Source organism: Halichoeres trimaculatus, unplaced genomic scaffold (assembly GCF_033239565.1).
Source record: "Halichoeres trimaculatus isolate MK-OKI-2021-1 unplaced genomic scaffold, fHalTri1.1 fHalTri1_scaffold_4, whole genome shotgun sequence".
Taxonomy (NCBI): domain Eukaryota; kingdom Metazoa; phylum Chordata; class Actinopteri; order Labriformes; family Labridae; genus Halichoeres; species Halichoeres trimaculatus.
In genome coordinates, this window is record NW_027437182.1 from 24,101,751 (window position 1) to 24,120,449 (window position 18,699).

At 39.2% G+C, this 18,699-nt stretch overlaps 5 protein-coding genes across 6 annotated transcripts in view; 3 read left to right on the forward strand and 2 right to left on the reverse strand.

Annotated features, from left to right (window-relative positions):
* Positions 1 to 2,092, forward strand: nr2c2ap (nuclear receptor 2C2-associated protein). The gene is made up of 5 exons (XM_074667702.1): positions 1 to 68; positions 257 to 347; positions 835 to 940; positions 1,088 to 1,155; positions 1,606 to 2,092. The coding sequence occupies exons 1-5, from the start codon at positions 31 to 33 to the stop codon at positions 1,726 to 1,728; spliced, it is 426 nt and encodes a 141-aa protein (XP_074523803.1). The 5' UTR covers positions 1 to 30; the 3' UTR covers positions 1,729 to 2,092.
* rfxank (regulatory factor X-associated ankyrin-containing protein) lies at positions 2,033 to 4,242 on the reverse strand. The gene is made up of 10 exons (XM_074667701.1): positions 4,116 to 4,242; positions 3,921 to 4,013; positions 3,715 to 3,825; positions 3,463 to 3,564; positions 3,280 to 3,345; positions 3,086 to 3,187; positions 2,842 to 2,966; positions 2,629 to 2,695; positions 2,463 to 2,543; positions 2,033 to 2,369 (listed from the first exon to the last, which is right to left on the reverse strand). The coding sequence occupies exons 3-10, from the start codon at positions 3,818 to 3,820 to the stop codon at positions 2,317 to 2,319; spliced, it is 702 nt and encodes a 233-aa protein (XP_074523802.1). The 5' UTR covers positions 3,821 to 3,825; positions 3,921 to 4,013; positions 4,116 to 4,242; the 3' UTR covers positions 2,033 to 2,316.
* borcs8 (BLOC-1 related complex subunit 8) lies at positions 4,192 to 11,949 on the forward strand. Of its 2 annotated transcripts, none has more exons than XM_074667703.1 (5): positions 4,192 to 4,326; positions 4,520 to 4,632; positions 8,780 to 8,844; positions 8,943 to 9,050; positions 11,163 to 11,949. In XM_074667703.1, exons 1-5 carry the CDS (start codon positions 4,290 to 4,292, stop codon positions 11,224 to 11,226), a joined length of 387 nt encoding a protein of 128 aa, XP_074523804.1. In that variant the 5' UTR covers positions 4,192 to 4,289; the 3' UTR covers positions 11,227 to 11,949. The 2 variants fall into 2 exon arrangements, with proteins under 2 accessions (XP_074523804.1, XP_074523805.1); XM_074667704.1 differs by lacking the exon at positions 11,163 to 11,949 and adding an exon at positions 9,675 to 9,750.
* On the reverse strand, positions 9,736 to 13,923 carry tmem221 (transmembrane protein 221). The gene is made up of 3 exons (XM_074667699.1): positions 13,252 to 13,923; positions 11,772 to 11,857; positions 9,736 to 10,924 (listed from the first exon to the last, which is right to left on the reverse strand). The coding sequence occupies exons 1-3, from the start codon at positions 13,551 to 13,553 to the stop codon at positions 10,383 to 10,385; spliced, it is 930 nt and encodes a 309-aa protein (XP_074523800.1). The 5' UTR covers positions 13,554 to 13,923; the 3' UTR covers positions 9,736 to 10,382.
* The window catches only part of mef2b (myocyte enhancer factor 2b), a 16,558-nt gene continuing 11,028 nt past the window's right edge, over positions 13,170 to 18,699 (forward strand). Inside the window, exons 1-2 of the mRNA XM_074667698.1 lie at positions 13,170 to 13,193; positions 16,847 to 17,138. The gene's annotated coding sequence lies outside the window, so the exon portion shown is untranslated. The remainder of the gene's footprint in view (positions 13,194 to 16,846; positions 17,139 to 18,699) is intronic.

Consider the following 18,699-nt stretch of genomic DNA (forward strand, 5'->3'; position numbering starts at 1 on the left):
TTGCGGTAATGTGTACTGAAAGGATTCAGCATGGCTTCGTCAATGATCTGCAGTGAAACTCAAACCAGGTACAACACAGCTAAACATTTTATCCTTTGCCATAAAAACGTCACCTGTAGACTTACCTGTCATATTTCAATCCTTTCAGATCGTTAGTTCATGTTGTAATGACTGGTAACCATGCTGGTGACACATGTTCGGCTGTTAGTTTTTGCTGATAGAAATGTTAACTACATATTTTTTAATATCATATCAGGGTGAGTTCAGTCCTAAACAGGGATGTGAAGCAGTATGGAAAGAAGTTCATGTTTGACTGCAATGAAGAGACATGTTGGAGCTCGGACCAGGTAATGCTACAGCCGCTTGTCAATCCTATAATACATAGCATACATCGCTATATGTAATACTATATGTAATACTGCAAGTATATGTAAGACTTGCAGTAAATGAACTAACATAACATTACTGAGACACACGAAACTAGTTTTTTGCTCTTTATTGCTATGGAAGTAAGTTTTAAAAACTATATATTTGAAGCTTCTTTACAATGCAATGTGAGAACTAAGCGTGTATCAACATTTTTCTTTTATTCAGTTGTGTCTTGTATTTATTTATTTATTTTTAATTTCATGCTTAGTTAATACACAAATACTTGTAATTCCTTTTAAGTAAAGGATTTGGGTCATATAACTAAATCAGTGATTTGAAAGTCTGTTGAAAGTCCTGTGTGTTCAGTTTTTATGTCACTTTCAAAGATGATTTGATTTGTTTTTGTGTGGAAAATATTTTAAAAAGATGTTTGTTCTGCATGTGATTATGTCATATCTTTGACAGGGTGAATATCAGTGGGTGTCTCTAGACTTCCCCCAGTCTGTAAAGTTGTCAGAGTTAAAGGTCCAATTCCAGGGAGGCTTCTCAGCAAAGACTTGCAGACTTCAGGGTAAAACCCAGATATTACGTTTCTAACCGTAAGCATGGCCTCAAATTGATTCCTGGTGTGACTTTTTTTTTTTTTACAAGTTTTTATTTAATTCAGTTCATGTTTTGTCCAGATGTGAGTGACAATGCCTGTGCCTTTCTTATGCAGGTTGCCTAAAAGATGGAGATGTCACTGTGATCAGCCACTTTTATCCAGAGGACGACAACTCTCTTCAGATATCCTTCACTTTTACTTTACGAGGTGTATACAACAAAGTATTTGTAGTTGACTAAATTGCAGCACAAAAACCACGCAAGCCATTTTCTCACTGAATAATAAACAGGGGAACACATTTGTTAAACAGAAGAAGAAAAAAAGTTTTAACCAATGTTTGTAGACAAAGCAGCAAGCATAAGTTTACTCTTGTTTATATCAATTATAGTTAGCAGGCAATGTTAATGTGAGCAGGTAATAATAATATAAGCAGATATTGACACAATAATTAATTCAGTTTGCTTCGGAAATTTTCAAGTGTCTGTCAGTCTTCACAGAGCTAATTAAAGCAGCTGTCACTCTGGGAACAGAGTGTGTTCCCTGTTACGGTTCATAATAAGTATCCAACAATATTTTCCTGGACCTGCTTTTCGTTATTACCATGCTTATCTTGTTCTTAACTCCACACCCACAGTTTTCCCATACAGGAGGCCCCTGCAGTGGACAAAGTTAAAATAATGTTTGAGAATAGTGCTGACTTTTTTGGGAGAATTATTGTTTATTCCTTGGACGTCCTGGGGGAAAAAGCCGTATGACCATTTTTTTACCCTCTCATGAGAGAGGAAATGACCCCTAAGTTAAAGTACAGGACAGTGTGGTGGCACATCTGTACTGGCACCTCATGAACTAATGTGGATGTGGCCTTTTTTGGTATGAACTCTTAAGGGGATCTGTCAAGTCATGTCGCCACTGATGAAAAAATCAGGAGCGGCGTGATAAGGAGCCTTATGATGAGCTTTCATGCAAATTATATGCTTGTTTTTGTTTGTTTTAAATCTCACTCTCTCTGCTTCTTCTGTGCCTCTGAGTTGAATAATCATTCCAGTAGAACTCACAATATAAAAATATATTTTTTATTGAAACTTATCTCAGCGAAGCAGAAAATGATGCTGCACACTTTTTGTATTTTCATCTTTGATTTTACATTGTAATGTATACAAATGGAATAAACTTGTCATAAAATTAAAAATACACTGTTTAAACAGTGTAAATCTATACATACTGTGTTGTCTATCACAATGATTTAAATCTGTGACAGAAGTCTTGGTCATCTCACCACCACCAACTGACTGCTTGTTGAAGATCTGAGACCAACTTTGTCCATTTCATTATTTCATACGGTGTCATGTTGGTTGCTTGTAGAGTTTCAGGATATGGTCCTCCAACACTTTCTGAACTAAAACAAAATTAAAAGTTGATTCAATACAGAAAACAATATGTACTTAAAAAGAAAAAAATAAAGTTTACATCTATTGAAAAGTACACATACTCTTTTTGTGACCAAGGGCAACAGCTAAGGCCATGGGACTGTACCCAGAGTCTGATTCAATGGTCATGTCTGCACCTTTGGCTGCAAAGAACAGCTTTGGTAATTATCGTAGCATTCCTCAGACATCAAAACTATTATGCTTTTATACCATGCACATGAAATTTACCTAAAAGTGCTTCTACACATTTGATGTGGTTCCCTCGCACAGCATAAAGAAGAGGAGTACCACCATTCTGTGATTAAAATACAAGAGCATTCATAAAAACTTCAAATATTTACGTTTTTGTGATACTTAGATTCATACACTTAAATCTGTAGTATAGTTAAGCTTGTGTTCTGTTAAGCTTCCTCTAATAGGACCAGTAAAGTGGTAACGTACCCAGTCATAAGTGTTAATGTCAACTCCACATCTCAGAAGAGACTCCACAATGTCCACGTAACCCCCGGAGCTTGCCAGTGTTAGGGCACTCTCCCTCTCCCTTGCTATTGTTTTTGGGTCCGCTCCCTAAAATCAAAAAAGTGAAACCATGTGAGTGAAAAAAAGAGGGAAACATGAGTGAAATTATGTATTTTTTTCTGATAATGTGTCCACGTCTTTCTGGAATGCAGTTCTGTATCTCTTTCCTTGTCCAACAGGAAATCAACCATTGCTTTTTCTCCAAACGCAGCTGCCCACATTAGAGGGGTAAAGCCCCGTTCATCCTGTCTGCTGAGCAGAGAACTGTCTGCAAAAAATCAGGTAACAAGAGATTAGATCAACCTTATTAACACTGTGCTGTATTTCTTAGTTTCAAACTGTAACAGTCAGCCTTCTCACCTTTACTAAGGTGAGAAGCCACTTGTGAAACCTCACCCTGAGCTGCCAGCTGGTGTATTGATAGAGCTGATTAGGAAGAAGTCATCATGTTTTAGTATGGCCATAACAAAAGTTTCATTATTGCTTTTCTTAAATGTTTTTTTTTCTTTTCACAAGACTCAAAGCATCTTTGCAGTTACTCACAGTCCAGTGTTGCTGGTCGCACTGTAACCTCATTCCCACGCTGTTTGTTGGTCAGAGTGGTGGAGTGTTTGAACAAGTCATCATCATCCACATCCATGTTCTCTGGAGACAGGGCCATGCAGATGAACCACATGTCAGTGGAAGCATTACAATGTTTTTATAACAAAATTGCAACAAGGAGGACTTGTGGTACTACTATAGAAAATAAAGTGGTAACAAGGACTTCACATGCGTTGTTACATGTGCGGATACCATTGGGTTTCTCATCCCTGGACTCGGGGACACAAGTATTCGCATTAGATGGTGGAATAGTCTGTCCATCTGCAACCTCTTCATCACCTCCACCTCCGGCTTCCATGACCGCTGTAATGACAAATGACAGGAGCTTATACATTATGTAGTAGCCTACTGGTATCAAGATAATAAAGTTTGTAAAGATTATTATAGGGTGAACTCACCGCATCCAGCCTCGCAGTCTAATCGGCCCCAACTTCCTTTCTGGAAAACTGAAAGTAAACAATCTCATACCACGCGATGAACCTTCCTGGCCTCTTAAGAGCACAAACACACAAACGACGTCATTTAGTTCTTAAACTACTCGTCATATATTGCATTTGTACGTAAAGACAGAATACACGTTTGATTTAACTCACGCGACATTTCACAGCATTTTTTGTACCCCAGTAGGAAGAACTGTTCTTTTTACCTTTTTCTGCCCGGAACATTATCGTGGTAGCACACTACAACAAAAACACGGAAGAAGCGAAGAATCAGGTGACACAAGAAAGCAGTCAGTGACAGCAAAACAAGCCAAACAAGCCGGAATTATGGAGGACCAAGAGATGCAACTGAAAGTCAGGCGAGGTAAACATCATCCTAACAAAGCAGTATGCTACTCGTCTCATTGTTGTTAACACTATTAGCTGGTTCAGGTTTGCTTAGCCCATAAGCTAATGCTATGACAGTGAGACGTCAAGGGTCTTTAGTCATTATTTTTTCATTGTCTGTAACCATGGCCCTGTAATTCTTGTATTTTCTGTATCGTTTTGTTTTGCAGTGACGGACAAATTCACGGAGAGCATGTATGTCCTGGCTAACGAGCCTTCAGTGGCTCTGTACAGACTGCAGGAACACGTCAGAAGGTCCCTGCCTGAACTGGTGCAACACAAGGTGCTTTTATCATTTCATATCATACAAGATCAAGATTAAAAATGAATTTACAGCGTGATATTCCAGGAGACTCGAAGAGATTGCATGCATCAATATACAGTTTGGGGATAATGTATAATATAATGTATGTAAGCTGAACCCTGCAGCTTTTGAACGTTGATCTATTTACCCTCATTTCTACATAACACCTGTATTTGCACTTCTCACTAATTCAAAAAACATGCTTCAGCATAATCACCCCTAATTTAGTTCACCTGAAGGCAGGAATATCTAGCATCAGTTTTATCTGCTCGCATCAAGGTGATGTGAAAATATGCCCACTATTCCCAGGCTTCCATCCAAACTGTCAAATGAATCCATGTTGCAGGCTAATTGGGGTCTGAACATAGACGGTAAAAAAAAATAAAATAGAAGTCATCTTGCTCAGCTTGAATTGAGGTCCCCACTAAAACTGCTCCTCCTGGTAACTGGCTGCAGTATGGGTCAAAAACTCTGTCTCTGATGTGGTCAAACTTTAGAAAAATAATTATAGGTCATCAAAAGATTTCTCACATCTGTATGCTGTGGTGAGATGAGGATATTTTGGCCTGCATTGCAATTAAGTCCTCTTTTTCTCAGAATTTTTTAAAATTAGTTATTAGACATTAAAAATGGGGTTTTACTTCACGTTCCACATGAATGACTTACAGCTGCTGTTTTTGTGTTGATGTTTTTTTCGGGAACAGTAAGTAGGAAGGAGAGCCAAGAAGAGTTTAGACTTTTAAAAACATAAATAAAGAAATCATTACCCAGCTCCACACAAATTTTGTACTGCACAAACTCCTGTTGCACAATGGCGGCAGCACCTCTGATGTGGGTATTTTGGCTTAGTACAGTTGTAAAAAGCAGAGCGACGCCATTCAGCATACAATGTATGGGCCTGACTCTTATCAGCTCTCACTATAATCCCACTCCCTATACAAGTCTAAATTTGCCCTTAAATTTATCTGTAAGGCCCTTGTCTTGTTATGGTTAGTGCATATCAGAGACATGTGGTCACCTGTAACCTTAATTTTAGTACTCTTGTCTGTGCTCTAAGTTGACTTTCTTGTTTATTCCAACAATGTCCATGACCTCATAGTCAAAATTGCTGAATTTGTGTAAATTCTGGTCAAATACATGGGCAAGACATGAAGTGCTGCAGTGAGATGCCTCACCTCAGATTGCGCAATCCCCCCACAAACTGGGTTGTGGCTTGTAACTGGCACGTGCCTGTTTCTGTCCCTCCTCACATTTCCAATAAAAAGTTTTCAGACACTAATAAACACTCGGATTTTCCATAGTCAGGCTTATGTATGTAATATTGTGTGTTTACATATTACTTTCGCTGATCAGATAAAACCCCAGATAAAGAAGTCTCAGGTAAGGCAGACACTGAGGGGGGTGTACATGAGCACGCAGGTTTGCGTTTCTGACATCCTTTTATGAGGAGATGTAACTAGGGCTCTTATGTAATGTAACTGCAATTCCAAAATCAAGTGCACATATTTGCTCAAAATCTGGAAGATATTATTTATAACCTCAAAAATTTCTCAAAGCTGGACTACCAATCAAACTGGATCTTATTGGTAAAGGGGGGGCCATCACAGGAGCTTAAAAGTCTGCACACATCACCACAATTTAATGAGAGTTCAATAAGTTAGAAAATGTGGTGGCAAGTGTGCTCTTTTTAAACTGCTGGAACCACAATGCTCCTTATGGCCAAATACATACCCTACTTATGGGTATGGAAAAATACTTATATGAATGTTTTACCAAGTTTAATGTCAGGCTGCTGGTTTCAAATAAACCATTCTCCTCTTTGGCTCATAAATTTGTAAATCTGACTGATGTCAGTCCCTCACCAACCATTGCCCACACCCCACTTCACTGGTGCATGTCTAGGCGCAAAGTGCATGTTCTGGTTATCTTTTACTTGGCAAGTTGTGCACAATCCAGGGGCTTAGTAAGGCGCAGGGCACAAGATGGATGGTTTCAGATTACATAATCATAGCTGCATTTGCTGTAACATGAACCAAATTAATTAGAGTACTATCTCTCCCTCATCTTAAGAACCAGGTGTTCCTGCAGGTAGACACATGTTTTTTTTAACAGCAGAGTCCAGTCTCTGTGTTTGAATAGACCCGGCATGTGCATGCAAATTGATCTTCTCTCCTGTCATTGTGGCACTGAACACACAGGATACACACAGGCTGTTTGACGAGCAATGTTGCCTCATAGTTTGATATGCTCTGAAACAAGCAAGGAGGAGCTAGGCAAGATCTATCTGTTACAGAGCACAGAAGAAGAAACAGTGAATACTAGAAAAAAAAGAGACTAAAAGTACACTGTCAGCTAGAGTTGAAGTAAGAATACCCAGGACAGGAAAAGAAAAGATGGAAGAAGAGGGTAGATGATGAGAAAATTAAAACTAGTAGTGGTTTAAATAATGAGGAAAAGCCCAGTAAAAGAAAGGTTTTGGACACTAAATGAATCTGATCTGTTGGATAAGAAAATACCAAGTGATAACCTCTGAAGATATGAGACAATGCAGAGGTGCTAAAGTGTGCAGTTCCTAAAGTGTCCACTTGGGGCTGGCTCCAGAAGTTTTGGAAACCGCATTCCTACCAAGCCATAAAAAAGCTGTCTTTACAGCAGAAATAAACATGTTTACAGCCTGGTTCAAAAAAGTGTCTCATGTCTGAATTCTTTGACAGCACAGACTGAAAAGGGGGGATTTTTTTCTCACTCATCAGTTTGGAAGGTATTAAGATCTCGAGTTTGCCCAATCAGAGGCAGAGCTCAGCCGATTGACAGGCCTAATAGCTGTCTGTGTGGAGGCTGGAAACCTGCCCGGTTTCCAATAAGGCTTCCGCCGACCATTCCCTTTAAAACTCAGTATCAGAAACAGACAGATGATGACTACGTCTTTTAATTATACAGTCCGTGAAATATACAGGAGCCAGGCCACAGCAGGTGGTTCATGTTAATTGTTCAGGCTTAAAAATTGCTGTTCTGGTTGACGATCACTGTTGTTCACATAACAGATCAAATGTTAAAGGCAATTTTTTATTTGTTGGGCCAGATTGCTCATTGGTTTAATGTGAAAAACATTAATTTAAGAAGAAAAAAGTGGAAATTATTTCTTGTGCTTGGGCCACTGCAACAGCCTTTTGAACTGTGTCACCACTGACAGATTAAACTTTTTTGTTTTAAATAAATATGTTCACAAATATGTGTTTTTAAATACATTTGATATTTAAATACTTGAATGTTTTTTTTAACCATATAAGTTTTTAAAGTTCAAAGTTTTCATTTTTAATATTTAATTTAAATTATGAAGAGTGCAAGTAGTTTTTTTTCTAAAAGAGAAAAAAAAAACAAATGTTTGAAAATCTATATGTGTTCCATTGAAGTTAACAGACTCATTTAATGACACAATACCAATATAAGAATAAATAAATAGAAATAGTTTGGTTTTTATTGTGTCTAACGGTGTTGGTCAAACTTAGAAATGTCATTTTGTGATTAAATTATAGAATCAAGAGGTTGCAACAAAACATTTTGTGATAGCTGAGACTTTGCTTCATATATACAGGAATTTAGATTTAGGAACATTTACAGGAAAACAATTAAATCCTGTTTTATCCAAATTCTCAAGAATCAGTGAGGATCAAAAGTATCCAAAAAAGCTTGATTCAAGTACATCTGCAAATGAGTGGGAGCACTGTTGCATGTCTTGCTTCTTACCATCTCACTACTGTGGCCTTTAAATAGAAGGAAAGTACTGCTACATGGACTTAAAACTTCAGACCAGGTTTTAGCTGCTCTGTGGTGCAGACACTTTTTGCATCAGTGACGCTAGCTTTAAAAATGACAACTGCATGAGGGTTAAAATTGTCTGACACTCGCACTGCGCGCCAGGGAGCCTTGCCCTGGGTGTGAGTAAGGGCCTTAAATTACTGACATTACAAGGACGTCCTTGCTATCACATGAAATGGTTTGGTAAGAGCTCTGATTTAGCAGTGTTAGTTGCTACTTTTAATTTCTTATATTCAGATTTTCACAGACTGCTGTTTAGTCATCCTTTGCGTTTTAATGTCTTTATTTTCTGACTTTTCTTTCACAGACAGACATGCAGAGCTGGGAGGAGCAGAGCCAAGGAGCTATCTACTCTGTAGAGTATGCTTGCAGGTAAAAAGAAGCGTGCACCTATTAAATGCATTCCTGCCAAACTCAAGCTGTTTTTCTGTTACGCCTGTAACGTTTTAATTGCTCTGCTGGATTCACAGTGCAGTGAAGAGTATGACTAACAGCAGCATGTATTTCAAAAACATCGACGGACTCCTCCGGCAGGCTATCACCATGAAAGAACAGATCAGCAGCGCTCAAGGTCGCAGGTAGGAGGCAGTGATGTCTTTACCTCAGCTCAGTGCCTTTATCTTTTACATGTCAGGATAAAGTTACCTCGCTGAATACTAGTGTCCCCATCTCTGGGGGGTTCAGATTTGTTTTGAAGAGAGATGGAGATGGAGGAGGATTTCATTTACAGTAGTGATGGATGTTTTCACACTTAAAGTCATTGGTTATAAAGCTCCCTTTGCTACATCATCAACCCTCCAAAACCGTCAAAAACCACACAAATAAATTCATTTGGCAGTTTATTTGAGGAAGGCTTGGAACAGTGGTCTATTTTTCAAGATGATAATATAAATCTGTGACACAGTGTCTGGCTCAACCCTGCTCGTTGTCATTCATTCCCCTGTATCATACCTCAGTCCATGCATTACATTTTCTTTCTGTTTCACATACTTCTTTGTTCATAATCATTTTGATCAATTACACTTTGGGCTTCATGGTTTTATTTGATTTAACTTTTTATTCTGTCACCCATTTTTCTTATAACTGCAAAACATTTTAAATTACCTTCTGAGCTCTTTGTGGTTTCTGAGAGATTCACGCCTCTTTTTTTCATTTGTCTGTGCTGTTTTTGTTTCTGAATGACACCTGCATGACACTTTAAGTGATGTGACCCCCTCTCCCAGCCCCCTTGTTTCTTCTTCACATGCCCCATCTACTTCCTCATGACTTCTGCACAAGGTTAGTGGTCCATGCAGATGTGATATGATCATATTCAGATCTGTATTTTGTTTATTTTGAATGTTTGTTTTTCTTTTGGTTGTTGAAACAAATATTTAAAGGACAGATGGTAAAAAGTATTTACATGAACATGAATTTAATGCTTTATTGAAGCTATGTAAAGACATCCTACTTTGACTCTAAATTATTTTTCTGAAATTGATTTTTACTTTATATGAAATACACAAATAAGAAAACAAAACAGCACACTGTGCAGAAATATTTGGCAAAAAGCTACCAGATATAACACAATAAAGTATTAACATTACATCAAACACAATCATGAATTTGTGGAATTCTTGGGCAATTTTGATGTTCAAAATAGACTTCAAATCAATGTCATCCATAGAAAACTCTACAAATTATACACAAGCTGTGTTCAGTGTGTTCAAACAAAATAATAATGTTTTATGCTTTCGATCGTAGATCAGTTGGCAAAACTCAGGTGTGTTTTTTCCTCTTCGTCCTCAGTTGTGCGGCTCAGGATACACATGCTGAGTGTGAAAGTATACAAACCAACAGTTTTTAAGACAACATCTGTGTTAGTGGTCTTCTTATCGAGGTCTTTAACCACATGCTCAGCTTCCTTTATATCAGACGAGAGTTGAGTCTTTAGCCGTAATCCCAGTCTTGCGAGCAAGAACACTCCTCATCTCACTGTTGACCCCATTCCAGGGTTTAGCCGGGGCTTGCAGTAAACCAGATTCAGTAGACAGGGTCCTGTGCATTCTGGGACCACTGCCACCACTGCTGTATCCATCTTTATCACTAGCATGGCCCTGGGAACCCCTAGCTGGCGAGTACTGCGGTTGTTGGAGCTTTTCTCTCTGTCTCGAGTTACTGTATTGAGGGTAGGACATCGGATGTTGGATGTGAGATTCAGTCCGGTGTATTCGAGGTTTGTCCACACCAATCTTAAGCTCGCAGGGTCTGGGGAGAGGTTTGTTGCTGCCTCCGTGGTCATTCTCATAAAGAGTGTCCAGGTGGTCAGTTTTTCGCTGCTTGGCACCGCAAGTAGCTTTGACCAGAGAGTGGGTCACAACAAACAGGAGGATTAAAATCCCACAGGAGAGAACACAAGCACTTGCAATGCCGGTCTCCAGCTCAAACACCAGAAGTGTAAAGATGGACATAGCTGTGAAGGGAGAAGGGTGAAAAAGATATTTAGAAACATGTAAATTGTTCGTCAAGAGTGAATCTTGAATATTTCACGCAACTTTATGCTGTGAAAAGTGATAAAATATCTGTTCTGGGATAATTCATCCTGTATTGTTAATCTTATTTTGATGCTATGTGGCATTGTAATAATCATCAGGATTAAAAAGTTTTATTTTATTGAATGTTATTTAATTTTATTCCACCTTTGCTTCCAGAAAAAGGACTACTGAGTCTGGCACATTAAAGGAAGGTGGAGAAAAGCACAGCTCTGGGATGTGAGGAGCCCCTGAGCCACTGGTGTTGCTTCCACAGTCCCTTACTCCACTACCTCTTGATTGAGGCTGAAGTGGGGTCTTAAGGGCAACACCTTCTCATCACAATGGAGTGACTGCCTCCAGTGACCCCCACCAGTGCAAGCCGCTCAGTGGATCAGAGCACCAGAGCACTGCCAGGGCCAGCATTTAAAAACACTCAAGTCATGGACGCTGCTCAAAGAATGCATTGTTCTCTTCGAGTTACTGGACAGACCAGAGGGAAAGCAGTTGAGCTGTTTTTCCCCTCTGCTGCTGGAAATCCACAGTGTTGCCAGTGGTTTGGACTCCAGTTTTCAAGTTTCAGTGAATTATTTAGTAAAATTAAAAGTAATAATCATATTTCAAAGACCTAACATGTACTGAATGGAAACAGACACTTTTTTGCGACAGCTAAAAGAGGTTCTCAGCTCTGGTCTGTTTTTCTGGATAAGATTTTTTTTTTTTACCTGACAAGACAAGAAGACAGCATCAATAAATCTACTTTCTTTCTTTTTACAAATTTGTTCTTACCTGCCAAATAAACAGAAACCCCAAGGCAGAAGAGTCCTATAGCCACATGTCGAATAGACCTGCTATCCAAAAGGAACCAGTCTGTTCTGTGGAAACAAATGTCATATGTTTTATGCCACAGTGCAAGCATGTTTGCATCAAAACAATGCTACTTCGGTTTTCTGAATGTGGAAAATGATTAAAATCATAATTATAAGCTACATTTCTGTGGTGTGAGCATATTTTGTTTACTTTGCAATTAAACATTTCTTTAGTTCTTTATTTGTTAACTCCTACATTATTCCTTCAGAACTTCAAGTAACATTTTGGTCATTGTTTTATTCGGATACGTCAGAATGTTAAGTAACCTTTAAAGGTCATTATTATTCACATTTTTCTTGGAATGCCCGCTCTGTCAGGAGGGGTGGTCCTGGGGTATGTTGTTTGATTTGTAAAGCGACGTGGGAACGGGCCAGCTACAGGCCATGCGCTGGGTGCATAATGAGAAGAAGGCCATTGTTTAGATGGTATTCATAGGGGTTCAGAGGTGGGGGTCAAGCAACAACATGGGCCTCTGCACTCTGATACATAAGAAAGGCATTTTAATGCTTCTGAGATCCAAAGTTTTTTTCTGTTAATTTGTTTCATTTTGGTCTCCCAGGATCTTTTGTAGTCTGCAAATGAGTTTTGGGGAGGATTGTGGCAGAAAATTAACAAGAAAACAAATAAATACAGATCACATTTTTCCCCCTGTATAGCAAGGAATAGTGACTACTGATGATGAAATAAAAACCTGTGCTGGATAAAGTTCAATTTGTGCTACACACTCACACAAATAAGAGGAAAATCATTTTAAAAAAAAAATCCTGGGGTATAAATTTAGGCTGTACTGTGGTTTTGTAGACCAAACCCTTACATGATAGTTATTTCATTCACACATTTAGGCAAAAACACATTCTAAAGCTACACTTACAATGAGAATAATTAAAATATTCCTAGCAGTGCTAAACATCATAAATCAAACATCTAATAAGTTTCTTTAAATTAAAATGAGTGTTGGCTATAGCAGCTGTAACTGTGATGATAGCTAAATAATTTAATGAAACAGCGAAAATGTTGCCTAATTAGTCCACTGTTGACTAACATTGCTACTTAACGACTTGTTTGTGTCGGACTAAGCAGGGTTACAGCAGCAAAGCTCCCGTGTGAATTAAATTGAGCAGAGGATGGATTTATGGCTTACGAATTAATCCCTAAAATTCATGGGAAACTGTGGCTATTTCTTATTCAATGCACATAGATACGGTCTAAAAGTCGTTTTCATGGCAAGTTGATGGTTTTTTGGTGCGCATTAATAACGTGGGCCTGATTAACTGTTTATCTATCACCGGTGTGACCGGAACTAGCTATCTCTGAAATGTTTGGAGCGGACGCAGCGCTGCAGTGAGTGAAACGGTCAACAGGACATTCACTATTCTTCATTCACAGTCAGATTTAGTACCTCTCAGTGTCGTGCTCTCCCCTGCAGACTTCTGTTGAGAAATAGCTGTGGAGTAGACACACCACCACAGAGCTTAAATTAAGTGTGAGGGACAGTGCAGAGAGCACCGCGGAGACAGGCAGCAGGACAGCCCAGACCTTGGGAGGTATGACCGCGGAGGTAGACGGGGGAGACTCCCGTAATGCCATCTGTTGAGTCTGCAGCTGAAAAATCAAAATAACCGACAAAACAGACATGATGGCCGATAAAATTCCCAGTAGAGACAGAACTATCAGAGACCGCTGGCTGTACTTGAGCGTCATGTTTATCCCAAATGTCCAGTCGTCCACAGAGAGAAAAGTTTCCTTGCTCCAGTCGCGGTATTTAAAACTCTTCTCCGGCTCTCTTCTCTCCTGAAAAGTGCACCAGCATCGCGCTGTGGGTTTGTTTGGTCAGTCCGTTCGGGGTGAATAGTTTTCCCTCCAGCATGGATTTCTTGCAGCAGCCAGTTTTTCTGTTGTTGTGGAGCGCCCCGCTGCCCGCTCTGAGCATGTGATGTGCTTTAAATCCCCAGATTAAAAACTTCGCAACAACAATGGACTTTTCTCTTGGATCATCGGAAACAATGCGTTGACGTGCTCCTGGGAGAGGCATAGCTCCCTGACCAAACACAAAACACCGTGGACAAAAGATATTTAAACAGCTGCCATTCAGTGCACTGAAAAACTAGCACTTTATTAAACTACCCTTAGTGAGTTTAGAGTTAGATAAACATAGACATGCATCAGCTAAAAGGGCCTAACCAAAACACAAATAGGCCCATTATTCTCCATGCAATATCACCTCTAACAATGAGCAGATAAATTAACCAATTTCTTGTGCTCTGATCTATGCTGCCATGTATATTTAATGAAGTAATAAATTTGCACTCTTCTACAGGCTGTTTAAAGCAAAATTTTCTAAAACTTTTGGGAAATAACTAAAATGAAAGGCTGAAAATATTTAATGCTGTTCTGTGAAGAATAAGGGCATGGCAGGTGTACTTAATAGCTAAGTTTGGAGGAATCTGGAGCTGCAGTGACTACCTTGGCTAACCCCATTTCAATGTAGAATAGCCCTTTTATTCTTAGTCCAGCTCCTCCAACTTTCTGCATCTAATTAACTATTCACTTGTTGCCACAGAAACATGCACAGTTTGCAGGGGTGGAATTCTTCATCCTCATCCAATTGTATCACCTGTACTCAAGTGGAAAGAAACTTTCCCAAATACTTTTCCTTTTTGTGTCCATTGAAAAAAAATAAATTTTATTCTGTGCCTTTGCTATTCGATTAAAATGAGACATAACCTGTATTAACCACTGGAGCACCTTGGCATACATACAATATGTAAAATATGTGACTTATGATACAGTCGGCTTGATTCTGTTTCAGATTAAGGTTAAGGTTGTAGAGGGGGAGGAGGGTGTTGAAGGTGTTGCCTTTATTCTGTTGAGGTGTAGATAAGACTGAGGCTATAAAGGTACACAATGTGAACAATTGCTCTCACACATGTACACTGACCAGGCAGGCTATTTCTGAATTCGACAGCCTCACCACATGCTCTAAAAGGGTCGAGGCTGATCTTGTCGAAAGCAGAAGTAAGAAGTTTCAGGAAAATGAAAAAAAGGACTTGGTACGGAAAGTTCTCAAAGGCACCTCTATCACTTTGTTATTTTTACATTTTGGCGCTTGCCCTGTGTATGTTTGAGAGAACCATTCAATAACTGAGACTGTTGTAAATGAACCTTCAGCGTTGGGCTTGATGGAGCTGTCACATTCTTTATAGTGAGAGGATAAAGAATACACCACACTTGGTTATAATAATCCCTAGAGGATTAGTTTGTTGTGATATGGAAGGGGTTCTCACTATCCTGTGTCCTTTCAGGACCTCACAGGTGAATCCTGGGGGGTAAAAGACAGTGGAAGTCTGCAGGGATGTTGCTAAGTATTGCATCAGATGCACAGTTTGAGTTACCTCTTGGGTCTCACACCGTGTGTATGTTTGTGCATACAAAACATGGTGTGTGTGCGGCGGTGTGTTGTGTTTGTATCTCTGTGTGAGAGAGAAACAGAGTTGTTGTCCACACTTCCACAGATAATCAGTGCTAATAAATCCTCACTACATTATTTTTAGTTGTACAATGTGTCACATCCCAGAATAGTCCATAATGCAGCTCATGCAGTGATTCAGTTATTACCTCTAAATATATCTATCAGGCTGACAGGGTGCCTGTTTTCTGTTTGGGTGTAGACTTTGAATTTCTAAGAATTTGTTTCAGCTTTTCTTAAACTTCTCTGCCATCCAGTTCAGTCCCATTAAAAAACACCCAGTGTGAGAGAACAAATGGACATAATTCACAGATAGTGCGAGTTAAACTCAATTGAAAAGACAAACGCATTACAAACAACACTTTTGAACAATGATTTGTGTTTTTTTTTTTTTAATCTTACGGATACAGACCATCTCTATGACGCTTGTTAAATTGTTTTTGCAAATATTCAAAAGCTGCTTTTAAATTCTGGTATATGTGGGTTTTTGCTTGTGGTGGTGTTGCAGTCAATTTTAGCCTGTTGTTAGGTAGTCCGGAGGACTTGTCCAGCCCATCGCTGTGTATGCACAGCCTTAGCTGGGGTTCAGATTAATAGTCTTATTAAAGTTGAATATATTTACAGTGATATAGTTAGCCATGACCTCAGATGTGATTCTGAGACTTAAAAATACAGATATATAAAATTTTATTAATCTGTTTAAATTTAGAGAAAGGTGCCTGAAATAAAGCAAGAAGATGTGGTGAACTGAATTAAAATGACTCATTTTTAAGGTGTTAATAATCTATGCTTTCACAAACTCACACAACATACTAAATGCAGCTTCCGAAACCCTGGAGTATGATGCAACTTTTTTAACTGTAAAAACAAATGTCATATGATAAACAAAGGTTAAATTCATATAATGCATTCACCTTTTAAATTCAAGTACAAGCAATATGTCTGCAGACAGAGCCCAAAATATGCTTCTGCTTCTTAAGTCAGGTGGACCCTGGAGGTCATGAAAGTTCATCAATTATGTTGTTCTTTCCTCTGTAATAGATTTTTCTTAACTAACTAATCTCAATAGCATTCTGACTCAGTCCTCGTTTTTTGAAACATCAAAGCTTTGCTTAAAGAAATCAATGTCAGTGTTTCTTAAAACTTGATACAATGACCCATTAAAGCCAAAGACACATTTGTGCTCTCAGCTGAAATAGGCTACATAGCCTGATGGTTCAGCAGGCAACAAACACCTTTATCATAGTTTTATCACTACACAGTCATAAGAACTGTGAATGTGATCACTTTACTTCTACTTTTCTAGAATGAGGGGAACTTTGGTGATTTTTCTCGAAACAAAAATCGAAAGTTATGCAAATCATACATCTCAAGACAGCTGAATTACCCACTCATTGTCGCCATCCCTCCCCTGATGTGACGTGACTTATAAAGACACAGAATTCTCTAATGGCGGTGTCTGCAATTCAGATCTTTGATACAGATTCATTTAAAACCCACTGTGTAACTCCTGTGATCTCGCTGGCAGCCATCCAGTGACTGTGGTGCGTTTGAAGGCGGATGGGAGGCGGAGGAGTGTGTCCAATGGCACTGCTGAGGAGGCGGTGTGTGCTGACACAGAGAGGCGGGCAGCAGCAGCCAGCTGTTGGAGAGCAGCGCTCCTGAACCATCCGCTACTACAGCACCAGGTGAATATCTCTACATCCACTCGAGACCAGGACACCAGCTGCTCTGCGTGTTTTATCCGAGGTTTTTGAGTGGTGAAGGACAAGTGGGTGAAACGCGAGAGATAAACACAGAAAGAGAGGGACCGAGAACAGGTGAGATCAGATTTTCTGTTTTGTTTCTGAACCTTGTGAGATGATTTTCACAAGGTGTGTGTAACTCAAAGAATCGGTTTACCTGTGTGGCACAGACTTTGCCGTTAGTGACGAGCCTACCTGTTGCTGTGTCATTGACTGAAGCTAATAGAAGAGGCTATATTAAACAGGGATGCTTGGCAACTCGGAGACAGACAGGCTATTCACGTCTGTTTTGAATGACGTCAGCAATTTGTTAAGTCTAATTATCAGCAAACATGTTTTGAGCCGTGTATTTTTAAAGTTTTTATTTTTGGCATGCAGTGCAAAATGAATCCGCGTCATTTGGACACAGACTCATGACATCCCATGACTCCTCAACAGCTTCTCCCCAAGTCCTCCCTTCTCATCCCTGCAACTTGTTATGTTCACACTCATCTCACTGCTAAGTAACATTTAAAAACTGCTCTTTTAAAAATCAATGTTTGTGAGGTCATTTGGACTTAGACATTTTGCAACAAACTCAATATCATCACTCGTTTCATGCAAGAGAAGTCAGCTGTCACAATCAGTCTCCTCCTCACACCTTGGATCCAGCACATCTCCTCAAAAGTCATAAATTTTTTTTCCTCTACACATGGAAAGATCAAATGTCCAGCTCACGCCTGAATGTACTATAGCTATTCTTACTCTATCAAAAATATCAAGGCAATTCAATTATCTCCTGTTAAAATTAGACAAATATTTCCTCACCATTACTCTGAAGGGCTTGGTGGGCACATGAACCGTCTGACCCTGAAGGTGGCATACAGGGAATTATACACATTTATTTTATCCGGTTAATCACTGCTTAGAATATTATAAAAGAAAACTACTGGAGCACTAAACCCAATAAAAAAAAGTTTGTCCTCTCTTTTATTTGTATTTTTTAAGTTTTAATTTGAAAGGATAACTTTGTGCCTGGAACACAACATTAAGGTACAATATTTAACCATCACGCGATTGAGGATTTGTCAAATTAAGTTTCTATTCTTTTTATTTCTTGAGACACTTTTAGTTATAGTTGTACCTTCTCACCTCCAAACACAGAACTTAACTTGTGTGACTAAAACATTGATAACAAGGCTGCACACCAGGCCAGTTAAGCACCACTCTCAAAGCCTCAGTGTTTCCACAGCCATTGAGTTGAGTTTATGCTGCACTCGATGCGAGGTACCACCACTGCCTTGTTCTGTAAATGTCTCAAATAAAAGTGTTGTTGAGTATTTAAATAGGTGCATTATTGTTTCTGTATGTAAATATCTTTAACCCCTAGAAACTGATGGTGCTGATTCCTGCTTAAAGGAGTAACTGTGATGTCTGCTTGACAGAAATTGCTCATCCATCAGCTTCTTTGGCTCATACATAGACACGTTTTTACCATGCTTTCACACGTTTATAGACCAACATGCTCTAAATGACTCACAGAAGGAAAACTATTGAAGCAAAACCCCCAATACTCAAGAAGTGACCCGCTTGTTTTGCCTTTCTCATTCATGCACGGAGTCCACAGCGGCACAAAGAGTCCTCCAGGCTGGTACAC

What these genes read in the sequence shown, in the direction of transcription:
- nr2c2ap (XM_074667702.1), top strand. Translation starts at nt 31, where the DNA reads ATGGCTTCGTCAATGATCTGCAGTGAAACTCAAACCAG. An exon ending in AAAGACTTGCAGACTTCAGG is followed by an intron (nt 941 to 1,087) that starts GTAAAACCCAGA and finishes TTTCTTATGCAG; the next exon opens with GTTGCCTAAAAGATGGAGAT. An exon ending in AGGACGACAACTCTCTTCAG is followed by an intron (nt 1,156 to 1,605) that starts ATATCCTTCACT and finishes CTCCACACCCAC; the next exon opens with AGTTTTCCCATACAGGAGGC.
- tmem221 (XM_074667699.1), bottom strand. Translation starts at nt 13,553, where the DNA reads ATGACGCTCAAGTACAGCCAGCGGTCTCTGATAGTTCTGTCTCTACTG. An exon ending in GGAGAGCACGACACTGAGAG is followed by an intron (nt 11,858 to 13,251) that starts GTACTAAATCTG and finishes TTGTTTCCACAG; the next exon opens with AACAGACTGGTTCCTTTTGG. An exon ending in GGTTTCTGTTTATTTGGCAG is followed by an intron (nt 10,925 to 11,771) that starts GTAAGAACAAAT and finishes CTCCCTTCACAG; the next exon opens with CTATGTCCATCTTTACACTT.
- borcs8 (XM_074667703.1), top strand. Translation starts at nt 4,290, where the DNA reads ATGGAGGACCAAGAGATGCAACTGAAAGTCAGGCGAG. An exon ending in GCAACTGAAAGTCAGGCGAG is followed by an intron (nt 4,327 to 4,519) that starts GTAAACATCATC and finishes TTTGTTTTGCAG; the next exon opens with TGACGGACAAATTCACGGAG. An exon ending in TCTGTAGAGTATGCTTGCAG is followed by an intron (nt 8,845 to 8,942) that starts GTAAAAAGAAGC and finishes CTGGATTCACAG; the next exon opens with TGCAGTGAAGAGTATGACTA.
- rfxank (XM_074667701.1), bottom strand. Translation starts at nt 3,820, where the DNA reads ATGGAAGCCGGAGGTGGAGGTGATGAAGAGGTTGCAGATGGACAGACT. An exon ending in GGCTTCTCACCTTAGTAAAG is followed by an intron (nt 3,188 to 3,279) that starts GTGAGAAGGCTG and finishes GATTTTTTGCAG; the next exon opens with ACAGTTCTCTGCTCAGCAGA. An exon ending in TGCCCTTGGTCACAAAAAGA is followed by an intron (nt 2,370 to 2,462) that starts GTATGTGTACTT and finishes ATTTTGTTTTAG; the next exon opens with TTCAGAAAGTGTTGGAGGAC.